The following is a 12,826-nucleotide window of genomic DNA, read 5'->3' as shown; positions in this document are numbered from 1 at the left end:
CGTTTTTGTATAAAAGTAAAACTTTGGCGAAATTCTAGTGAGCTCTGCGCTTTCTTGTTTGTTTCTGTTTTCTGTTTTGTGGCACACCTATAAAATTTGAAATAAATAGGTTTAAAAATAAATTAATGTTTGCCTGCATAAAGTGCAGTAAAGTGGATTTAATGTACTCGAATAACTTTTGGAACTAGTTCATAGATATGATGATTAAGTAAGGAGAAAAAATGTATTAACAATAATTTATTCCAGTTTTCGAAGAAACATTTTTGAAAAAATAAAATACCGGATCTGTTATAAGACAAATAATTAGTTGTTGAGATTACATTAAAAATGATTATTGAAATTTTTAATCCAATCAGATAATAGTGGATCAATGAGTGTAGAGTTCCTATAAAAATACAAAATTATAACGCCAGAAATTAAAAAAAATCCGGGAAACTTGCCGCAGGAAACTCAGCGGAGTGTAAGTATAAGAAGCATAGAAAATAGCAGGATTACTCCGCTAATACTTAACACCTGGGGGTATTCTTCAGTTTAATTCGACCTGTTTGTCAATCCGCTTGTTTTCTACGAAATTTCAGTTCTAATCTTTTTCTTCTAACTGATCATATCCTGAAAAAAATGCTTTACAGAGTAGTATGGAATAATAGGTCCCGTTTTACAAAATTTCCACATAAATGGTCTATACTTCATATCCGTGCAATACGTCAGTACTTTTTTTAAATCCTGCTGCTCCTACAGTCGGGGCTGTCGGATTTCCGAACATTTCAATTGGTTTACTCGATTTTTTCTGGAAAACAACTATACAAACTTATTGGTTCTAAGCGATTTATAGTGTAAATCTTAACCATGTTTTTGCGGAGAGGAGTTTTTTCTTTTAAAAAGAAATTAAATAAGAGGAAAGGTAAACTGGTACGGACTGCGTCATGAAGATGAAATTTAAGATTAAAATTTTGTTTAGTTTTTCTGCATCTCTGTTTACTAAGTACAACGTTTCCATTCTATTCGTACAACATCAAGGATGTGATAAAACCACCGTCGGGTCCTGAGGTGATTTCATTATCAGCCACCCAATGGTCGGTTTCTCTTAGCGGGGGTGTTTCTAGGTGTGAATCATATCGTTGTCGGCGCAGATCAAACTCGACAGACGCGTGCCGCCATCGAAGGGGCGTGGCCGACAGGGCGCCGCTACCGTCGCATCGCAACCAATCAGCAGCGTCGACGTTTTCGACAGGGGCGGAGTTTGATGGGAAGGCGCTATCGCCGTTACAGTTCATAGACGCTTTTGTGTTCGTTGCCTAAATAAAAACATGGAACCAAGCGTACGATTGGTTAACGAGGATCTATGGACGAAATTCCATGAGAACACCACTGAAATGGTGGTCACGAAAACTGGCAGGTTGGTTAATTCACTATTCAAGTGTTTTCCTACGTTTATAGTGATATATTCCAATTTTTTACAGTACCTTCTAATAATATCCATGGTTTTCGTTCTATTCTTGGATATTCGTTGTGTTTACCTATGTGTTACTTTCCAGTTAAGCCTCTTCGACAAAGTTTTCCTTCTCTAATTTCAGAAAAATGTTCCCCAAATTGGAATACTCGATAGAAGGACTAAAAGCCAGTCAAGCCTATGGATTAGTCCTTCAAATTGAGCAAATTGATGAGAATCGGTGAGGGAATTTATCCTTATGGAGTTCTACCCTTTTAATCCAGTTATTTTATCCATTTCGGGTCTACGTTTAAACCAATGTACCGTACTGAATCGGTAACACTCTGAAACTTCCATAGATTTATTCATTACACGCTCCTCACTCGTCCTTTAAAGAGATTTGCAGAAATTTCCCTAACCACTTATCTATCGCTCTGCCAATTACGTAGTTGAAAATTGACCTTACGAGAATTTCAGTTTGTTATTTATTTTAAAAACATGGCAACAAAGTTGCGCACAAACGTTCTTCTGTCAAAACGTTCAAAATGTTCATTTAAATTTTTCAAAACTAGTCCTCCTACTTAGGTTACTAAAGTTTAATTAGTAAAATTAGCATTAAGAGTCGAATTTTAAACGGATTCTCTTTTGAGCAATAAATCTAGGCAAAAAAAAAACCATCTACACCTCAGTATGGGACTTTTCGTATGCGCAAGAAGTACATACATGTTTGGAAGGAAGAAACTAGAATGTCCGTTCCGGTAATCTTCTGATCAACGAATCCTACAATTTTCTGCAATAATTTGCCTGATTTAATAAAAAATGGATAATATGTAATTAGTAATCCATGAAAAATGGTTTTAATGCTGAATTTCCGCCATTCGCATATTCATTATTGATCTTTTTCAATATTGACACTATTTTCAATTACAGTATCTTTGTTGACACTATTTTCAGTTACAGTAATAGCATAAAGAAGCGTCGTCGAGCGTCTTTGTATTTTATAAGCATCAACATCAGCTATCACTGCATATTCGTGTTACAAAAGGTCGTATCGGTGCGCGCAAACGAATACGGCACCGTAATTTTCACCGTATAGTTATTTATTTCCCCGCGAATAGCGAGATAGCACTGCCGTCGGTCGCGAGAAGAGAGTTTTGAACTGTTTCTTTGCGAATCCAATGACTACAATTTCTTCTGGGATTCATTTTATCCAAAGAATCCCATCCTCAAAAGAAATGAACGTCAGTTTAACCAAGTTCATATACATAAATCATCTTATGCGTTATAGAAATAAAATTTACTCTTATTTGATCTTTTAAATTATGGGAGGCTATCGAGTTGTTTACGGCTTGAAATGTTTTCCCCTTCCTGAAAATATCTCGCATCATTCGGGTAAGCTTAAAATTTATGTTTCCCGACCCAAAACTACCCGAAAGAACTCATTTTCTTTCCTCGTAGAGTAAATTTAGAACATATTAGTTATTTAAGTTTAATTTAAAGTAAAAAAAAATAGTTTTTGACAAAAGACATTTTTTCTCTTTTTTCGTTTAAACCAATGTTTTCCAAACAATACCAGTAATTGCATATTAAAACAATATTAATAAATGTTGAGTTAATAATAATAACAGTAATAATAACGAACAATAATAATTAATAAATAGTTATAGTATAATAACATCTGTGGGCAAAAAATAAAATGTGATGATAAATAATAAACAATATAAATAGTACAATAATGAATGTAATAATAAGTATAATAAAATAATGAATAATAGTGTCATATCTGCAGATATTTGCATCACAGTAGGAGGATAATTTTGTTTTGTTTTGATGAACAAACAAGATTTTTCGAACAATAACAATAATAGTGCACCAAGTACGACTCCCAGTAAACCTCAGCATGCTGATGTTTCTGGATTTGCTTTCTTTAGTAATTAAAATAATAACGAGTAGAGAGAAATAACTACAATAACAAATAATTATACTATAATAAATAATAGTACCTATAATAATACAAGTATTGTATCTACAAATATTTTTCCATGTTTTAGATACAAATTCTCCGGTGGAGAATGGAGTGCGGCGGGACGTGGTGAAAATGGTGGTGTCGCTAAGAATGTGATGCACCATGATGGTGTGATGCCGGGCGCACATTGGATGCGTCAAGCGGTGAACTTCGAACGCGTCAAAATCACAAACAATCCGAATGATACGAATCCAAGTCATGTAGGTTTTAAATTTCAAAATAAGAGTCCCGAGAAAAGCTCATAGGTTTATTTGTTTACTTGGAAGACATCCATAAGTGGTGCGTAAAATAGAAAGCATAAATAAAAACAGCAGAGCTCATTCGAATTTCGTCAAGGTGCGCAGAAAGGATAGCCCTTTATAACACATTTTGTAATGGATTGACAGGTAATTCTTCTCCTGCTACAGAAATCCTGAGAAACCCTCACTTCAGATCCTTCTCCTAAACCCTGAACGCTACAGTAGATAAACCAGGTTACGAGGGTTTGGGTGGATGACCACAAAATCCAGAACGGACAAGTCCGTTAAGGGACCTGGGGGAACGGTTGGGAGGACCTCAAGCGGAAGGGCCCACTAACCTGGGTATCCTTGAACGGCTAACCACCATTAGGAGAGAATAAGGATCAATTCTAGGGACGATCCTGAAAAAGAGCATCTCAAAGAAGAATTCCAGTTAGGTATTGTCGCAAGAAAAAACAACAGGAAGGCAGAACCGTAGGTTCCAGACAATCCCAGAAACTTTCTCTCTGTTTGCGAAATTTCGTTTCCGTTCTGGATTCCAGGAAATCAGCTGAGGACTGTATCGATATACCACCTATTCCTTTTTTGCATCCTTTCCCTAAATCGGTCACTAACGGCTGATCGAGCGTAATTAAGTTGTAAAAGTCATTGTGGACATGACTTATACATTGGGATCCTAAGATTAATTAGCCGACTTACGCCTATCTGATCTAATGTATGTAAATCTTGATGAATGCATGATTTATTAGCATGGATAATTGCCTAACTGTTGTCAGCGATGGTAAATCACACATTTTTCGGTTTAACTCCAAAAACCCTATCCTTTTTCAATGCTGGAACACTGTTCATACCTATGCGATAGGGCAGAGTCTCTTTTATATATGAGGTTGATGCGTAAACATTTTTTAAATTGTTTTTTTTTTAAATTTAAACTCGTGCACAAAAAAGAGAGTTCAGTGTTATAAAGTACGTCATTTGAAAAAAAAATTTCTTTCTCTACAGAAGGGAATCTTTAGCTGTTGTCCTTTTGTTTTTGCTTTTGTGTAATTTAATTTCTGTCAATTTTTAGATCGATGTAACAGACTTAGCATACAATATACGTAGTTAAAAACGTTTTCTTTGGTTAGAATAAAATTTAGAGCTTTTCTGCCTCCTAAAATCAATAACTCCAGAGGCAGTTCAATGATCATTGACTTGTAGGATTAGCTTTTAATTATCTGTCGCTGATAACGATCAATTGTCGAAGTCGTTTGCACACTCATTCCAATCAATACAACTGTTCCGTACGCGAAATGAAATTAAAATATAGGTACTGTAAACGGTATGCGCGTTGTTACGATCGCATTATTTCTTGAGAACTTAGGACTCATACTTTTCCTCGCTGGCGACAATGCTACAATGGAACGAACTTACCGAAAGAACGTAATAATGCATGTTTGCACTTTGTCGTCGTTGGGTGAACCCTAATGTTTTTTAAATTGGAAAATGTGTCTTTTTTTCAAAAATTGAAAAAATAAAGCCGGCATCAGATAACCTAACGTGAACGCCAGAAAAACAAAATTATTTAGACTACCGAATAATCCAGTTCAACGCTTCTTTAGTTCCTATCTCCTCTTCATTTATTATTTGTTAATTTGTGTGGCAACGAAAACTCACTGTTAGGAGTAGCTCCACTGTGTTATCCTGAATAAAATCGTGGAAATAAGTCCAATTTCAAGAGTTTTGCAAGGTTTTCGAGGAACGCCAGGGACTTTAATCTTACAGGGATTTTTGTAAAAAAATGTCAACATGACCTCATCCTAAAACTACTTTCCTCCTACTCAATATAAATAGGCACATCAACTTATCTATAACAATAGTCAACGGACCAACTAATCTCGCTAGTCAACTTCTCGATGTGTCAATTAGCGGGATCTGACAAACTTGCGCTTATCTGTACACCGCCTCCATGCAGTGCGCGCGATTACGGTACCATACGTTGTGGTACGCGCGTCGGCGGCGATTGCCACATAGAGATAATCGCAGCGCACAGCAGCACTCGAACAAAAGCCACGCAATTGACTGACAACAGATCGCCTGCCCGATAGGCCGATCGAACGGTCGTTGTGTACCTGTTGAATGGATGTGTATGTATGTGGCGGTTATTACTGTTTTTGTTGATATAAACATAGGCGGCTAGCGTCGCGTGGATACGGTAAGCGCAGGGCGGCACTTAAACGTCACATTGATCACGAACCCATTTATAGAGATTGCAGTAGATCCGGACGAGTTGTCATGTGTACTACGCAAACTATAAATATACTATAAACTGAAGTCGCCCAAAACACTTCTAGATTTACATACAAAAAGGATAAAGTAAAAGGATAAAGCCACTGGCGTCTCAATCCACTTGGGATGCGCCAACGCCTTTTATTGGAATTCGTAATCGTTGAGGGTTTGGAACGAGTGTTGGACTATACAATGACTTGCGGGGGCCAACCGATGGTCAAGTCAGTGTTTTTATCCTCCCAGACAAATCTGGTACCAATTTATCGACCCCGGAGGGATGAAAGGCTTGGTTTGCACTAGGGCGGTTTCGAACCTTCGACCGTGTGGCTACAACGGACCTCTAACCGATTGCGCCATACCCGGCCCGATTCACATATTATTTACTATTATTAATTTATTTAACTAGACTTTTCATGGAAATACCCGCTAGAATAACTAAAAGGACGAGTTACCAGCACTACTGTGCCATGATATATTCGCGTGACCTATCCATGTGTACCTGCACACACGTGTACAAATAGTGGAATAGACTGCTGCAAACTCGTCCACTCAGCACAAAATAAATAAATTAGTAATAATATAAATTGAAGTAGCTCAAAAAGCTTTCACTTTACTATCTACTTATTTAATTTGTTTTTTTTTCATTTACTTATTGTTTATTATTATTTGATTATTTTCACAAAAACATCACTTACCACAAAATAGAGCGTTTGATCCACAGAATAACACGAAGTACGTGAATATGCCATTACTGTACCATGAGATATTCACGTGATCTATCTGTGTGTACGTGTATTTACATGTACAAAACGGTGGGACACGTAGAAGCATGAGCTGCAAGCTCGTCCACTCGGTACAAAATTAGGCGCCTAATCCATAGAATAGCACAAAGGACGAGTTTCCAGCGCTACGTCACCGTGATATATTCACGTGACCTAATTATGTGTACACGTGCTTACATGAAGAAACGGTGGAACGTAGTGATGAGAACTCGTCCACTCAGTACAAAATTGGGCGTTCCACCTACAGAATAATGTAGAGGACGAGTTTACAGCTCGGTATGATATGTTCACGTGATATATCCCAGTGTACGTGTATTTCGTGTAAAAATGGCGAAGTGAAGTGCTGTAAACTCGTCCACTCAGCACAAAACTCGTACTAATTCGGTCCACACCTTGACAATCCCTTCTTGAAGGTGTTATTGTTTTAGGTGGTACCTGTTCTAACTTAGCTCAAGTAAAGAAAAGTCATAAAAACTTCGGAAAACCCTATTTCCATAGGTCCAGAGGAATTCAATTTTTCTATTAAATATTACCATCCATACTGTATTGTAAATATTACTAGCATAAAAAATGGTTACTATTTCTATAGTTGACTTTACAGTGGTTAAGGTGGTTAAATAACCCTGATTAATTGATATTTACCCAGTGTCTTAGAATCTTGTGGTACTAATCTTGTGGTATCCAAGATTGTCGGCGGTGAATAGCCGCAGCAGAGACGATACGGTAGCATCCGATCGACGCACGCTGCACATAAAAGAACACAACGATCCATAAACGAGATAATTAACCTGGATAGGAGCATCTTCTCAATGATATTGAAGATTAGCAGATTAAAGATAGCACTGAATGGATCAATCGATAGCCATTAGCTCTCGAAAAACTGCGAAAATTATTGTTTGGGGGATTAATTCGTGAATTTTCAGATTTTCCTCCAATCCATGCACAAATATGTTCCGGTGCTGAGTATTTTTGAAATCGCTCAGTCCGACACTCCGTTTATGTCGACATCAACGAGTCAACCACCGAAACAGGTTAGCTACACTTATTATCGTGAGAGTAACGGTATGGTCCTGTTGGGAAGTCCTGTGTACGGTGCAACAGTCGTGGAATGCCTAGAGATGGGTCCTGCCACGCACGTACCTACTGTGGGTGCATCGAGAGAAAAACGAGACGAAACATGGGAATTAGGAGATTCTAACTATGTCATACCAAATAGATCCTACATCCATTTTATCATTAAAAATTCACCAAATCTTGAGCATACCCACGTCTCATTCTGTTTTTAAAAAGAGTCTAGGGAATTAGAGCAAAACCTTATTCCATTTAGTACTTATTTTTTATTCATGCCTAAAAACACCTTCATACCTTTCCCTGGCCGCTTCAAAGATTTGATCTCTTATTTATTCTCTCGTAAATAGCGCTCATGTTCGATTCTCCTTCAGTCTTGGCGTGTTGAATACGTAGCTTTTTTTTTATTGATTTGGTGAGCTGTAGCCTAGATTGGTATCGATCCTTCCTTATTAACAGCACGGTTTTCTTCATAGGAGACCTGACGGCCTACCCCGCAGCGAAAAACCTGCACAGATCTTGATCACTCGCTCATATTTTACGGATCCTAATATAAATCAAAAATCTTCGTGCTCCTCTAGCTTTTCCCAGTTGTAATGTCCACGCGTTTCTTATTGGGTCCATCGATCTATCTACCTGATCTTGATCTGATTGAAATATTTCTTCTTGAAATTCAAAGCACTAAGTCTCGCCATTTTCAGATTGCCCGGATACGAATCCCGGAAACGGAATTCGTGGCAGTTACTGCTTATCAAAACAGTACCATCACTCAGTTGAAAATAGAGCACAATCCGTTCGCGAAGGGATTTCGGGACGGCGGTGAGCGGAAGCGATCGACACCGGAAAGCTACGCGGTAACCATAGAGCTCTATTCAATAACAGCCGAATTTTTAAAAATTACTTTCGGTGTTTCAAGTCCTCATTTGGCTTCAATATTCTAATTTTAATACAATTTCTAATTTAAGTTTTTTTCCTTAATTTTTGACCTTTTTTAAAACCCTTTTCTTAGAAAATTTCTTGATTTTTTCCAATTGCAAAAAAATAAGGCTTTTCTAATAGTATGAAAATAATCTTAAAGCTGATTTACTTTGTTGACGTCTGTATCGAACTTAACCCATCTGAAGGAGATTTGTGATTGGTTGATAGATATGCGCATGTTCTGATTGGTCGTTACTTTTCAGGCCACGCCCTCGCCGAAACGCATCTATTCACCGAACAACTACACAACAACGACGGATAAATCGTTGCCAGTGCCAGTACCACTACTTCCAAGTCCTGCCCCGTTACCGCTTGCGCCCATGTGGCCCGCATTCTATCCCACCTACTGGAGTCCTTATTCCTACATGTTAAATCCGCTATTGGCGCGATTTGGCGCAGCGCCAAAATAATTCAAATCGTTAGTTGTTAGCTATAATGTATAGAAGTGGACTGATGTCCATACGTCGTTGAGCTCTGCTGTCCAGAAATCGCAGAAGATTATGTTGTTTTCATTATGTGAGCAGAAAATCATTCCTATGTTACCATCCGTACATCCATACATCAGTACCGATACTCACGTTTACTTGGGTGACCGCGACGCGTCCACGACGAGCGCGGCGTGTTCCGTCTGGAGCTGCAGCGGGCTCGCGACACTCACGTTTCTTTTGACTGCGATAGATTCGCTGTAGTTCCTGCCAACACACGCTGCACTAACCGGAGGCGCGTCGCGGTCGTCCAAGGAAACATAAGTACTGCGTGGTAGATGTTGAGATGTTAGTTAATCCCTCTCTCCTTCAGAAATTGGTATCTAGTATCAGTCTCAAAAATTTTGTGCTTTACACATGCACACAGTTAAGGCCAGTGCGTCCAACATAAGTGTTTTGCAACTTAATACTTCATTGATTAGCTGATCGTGATCTAAAGCGCAACATTCTTGAAGCCAAGTATAGACTTCAAATTAGCCTCGCTTCGTAAACAGTGCACAGTTGTATCCATTTTGCTTGGCCGCAGTTGACGTGACGGAATCCTAGTCAGTTTTTTTTTTGCTTTCTTTCAAATTTTGTCTGGAAATTGCTCGATGAAAAAAAAACAGTAAATGAACGACTATCTAGTAAGCTATGAGCTACGGTAAACCGCTCCGTTCGAAAGACTGTGGAAAATCAAATGAGACTGCGCTATAGATGAAGGCTCTTTTATCTCTGTTTGCACGGATGACCGCTTCGCATGTCCGAGTAGAGCAGTAAGGAGAAGGAAAGAGCGCACGATGGGCGGAGATGGTTTGCAACTCGTGGCGGACGCGTCGCGGTCATCCATGTAAACATAGGCGCTGGCGACTGTATACCAAACTACGAACTCCTCTGGGAGTACCGCTGTTTATCATTGTGTGATGATGTCTTCTTGAGGACACATTTGTATATGTATATGAATATTATCGGGTCATACTTTTGAATATAAAATCCCTTATCCATGGTGATTTTTTATAAGTTTTTTTTTCATTGTTCTTAACGGATTGACGTTGTTAGTTCGAAAATACGAATCATGCATAAATATCGTCGTGATTTTTTTTCCTCCAGAAATTCTGCAATTGACACTCAGCTAAGCAGATCAGAAATTTGTTTGAAAATAATGGAAATCCGTAGAAAATGTTGTTTTATAAGCTGCACCTCCTGTAGTCGGTTCAAAACGACACGAAGCACGGAGCAGTAGCGTAAGTGGCTGCGCTCGAAGCGGTGAGAGGTGGAACGTAGCGGTTAGGAACGAGGAAGGACCTTTCCTATCAACACTCATTGCCGCAGTTCGCATGCTACGCGCTGCTTCGAGCGCAGCCACTTACGCAAGTGCATCATGCTTCATTTCGTTTTGACTCGACTATAAACTCAGTATGACACCCCATGCCAATGTTTTCTTATTTTTATAAAATCCCAAATCATTACAGTAAGAGAAATAAATGAGGGAATTCACACGCTATGGAATACATACAAAATACAAACGTAAAAAATGAACAGCATCATGAAACTGTCAATTTGCAGTTGTTAGAAGAATCAAAAGAAAATGTAGATGTTATGAGGGGGAGCTTCTAATCTAAGAATAAAGAAATCATCAAATAGTCTTTTATGAATAAACGCGTGCAGTTTTGATTAACATTTAATTGTGCATTGTGCAAAATGGCGTATGGAGACACACACGTGTCACGAGAGCGTCATGAGTTCTGATGGCAACATTGGGGAAGATTTCCGATGTTGTGACCATTCCATTGACACAGGCAATGTTCGGAACACATTTCTCCGAGGATGGTAAAGAAAGCGCGAGATTCTTCACAAATGTAGGAATCATAGGCCTCAGTTTACATAACGAAGCAACTCTTTACACCTACGCAGGTGACTGAACAAAAACGCGTATAGTGGGGTGAAAACGACATGAATCGCGAGTGCAGTTGCGGTGCATTTGCGTACACGCTCGAAACGGCGCGATGGAAGCAGCAGTTGGGACCGAGGTGGGACCGTCGCAAACTGCAGCGATGGATGGTTCCAGCAGGGGTTTCACCACGTTCTAGTAGGTAGATTCCAATTAACCGCCTTGAGAGAACCCGCATACCCAACTACGCCGTGCTTCATGTCGTTTTAACCCTACTATACTCAGCGTCGAAAGTGTACAACTGGGCCAGCATGAAGCGGATTCAATCGATTGAAACAACTTAGAGAGAAGAAAGTGTATGTCTAGCAAATAAAGAATGTGGGCCGCTTCATCGGAACAACCGGACTAAACAAATTCGAAGGTTGCTGTATCTGAACACTAACGTTTCCGAGGAAAAAAGATCCTGTTATTTTTATCTTTTATTTCAATTAGCTAGGTTCCAAATCCAATTCAATTGACCGAGGGAGACCGCCAACGAGATGGGATGATGTGTTCGCTACACGGATGGATCAGCTGAGAGCTCAGGTGGATATGGCTCAAGGACCTCGTCAACGTCACTCACGAAACTTGGGAACATCTTGGATGACAATGGCGAGGGAACGAAACGAGTGGAAGAGATGCTGGGAGCCGCACGTCCAGTGAAGACGAGCCATCTAAATATCTAAATATCTAAGTATAAAATCCATAACTCGCATGTAACAACAGCTTCATCGGGAAATTTCATCATTAGTCTATTTCATTCGCTTTCATTTTATCACACGGTTGTAAGAAGTTGCTCTTTTCAGTAAACTGGACCTCCTGTGCACCTGATGCATTTGGACGCAATTGCACCGAGCTTCATGTCGTTTTGACTCCACCATAGGTGCAGTTGCGTATGCGGTTGCGCTCGAAGCGGTGCGGTTAGGATCGAGTTGGGACAATTGTGAATTGCAATGCGATGAGTGGCGCTAGCAGGGGTCCGCACTCGATCCTGACCGCTACGTTCGCCGACCGCACCGCTTCATGCGCAGCAGCGTACGTAACTGCACCGAGCACTGTTACGTACAGCTGGTACGTAACACTGCACGGACTGTACTGTGTTACGTACCAACTGTCCCTATATCTCAAGTAATTCTATCCGTCTTTTGTATTAATTCGGTCAAACTCATGCATTTATTTATTTATTGATCGGTATCACTATGTTACAAAGCATGCAACGAAACATTGTATAGTAGGGTCAAAACAAAGTGAAGCACAGTGCAATTGCGTACGCGGCTTCTCTCGACGCGGTGCGGTGGAGCGTAGCGGTTAGGAGCGTACTGGGACCCTCGCTGACAACACCCATCGCTGCAGTTTGTGATGGTCCCACCTCGGTTCCAGCTGCTACTTCCACCGCGCTCCGTTCCGAGCGCGTACGCAAATACACCATGCTTCATCTCGTTTTGACCCTACTATAACATTGTGACATCGTTCAATAAATAACTAACTAACTAAATAAATAAATGAACTCGACCAAATTAATACAAAAGGCAGAAAGAACTACTTGAAGTGTATGGACAGTTGGTACGAACACAGTACAGATGGACAACGGGATGATATTCTTGCCTAGTGGATGGGAAAGTCATAGATATGTATTCAGGAA

At 39.6% G+C, this 12,826-nt stretch overlaps 1 protein-coding gene across 1 annotated transcript; it reads left to right on the top strand.

The window, feature by feature from the left end:
- Positions 1-1,307: 1,307 nt before the first annotated feature.
- Positions 1,308-9,200, top strand: RB195_011929 (uncharacterized protein; the record flags this gene model as incomplete). The annotated part of the gene is made up of 6 exons (XM_064193555.1): positions 1,308-1,396; positions 1,575-1,670; positions 3,481-3,655; positions 7,668-7,775; positions 8,514-8,666; positions 8,994-9,200. The coding sequence occupies 6 exons, from the start codon at positions 1,308-1,310 to the stop codon at positions 9,198-9,200; spliced, it is 828 nt and encodes a 275-aa protein (XP_064051138.1).
- Between the last annotated feature and the right edge of the window lie 3,626 nt (positions 9,201-12,826).

This window comes from Necator americanus, chromosome III (genome assembly GCF_031761385.1).
Source record: "Necator americanus strain Aroian chromosome III, whole genome shotgun sequence".
Taxonomy (NCBI): Eukaryota; Metazoa; Nematoda; class Chromadorea; order Rhabditida; family Ancylostomatidae; genus Necator; species Necator americanus.
Note: the sequence above shows the minus strand (reverse complement) of the source record. Positions and strands in the feature narration are given on the sequence as shown.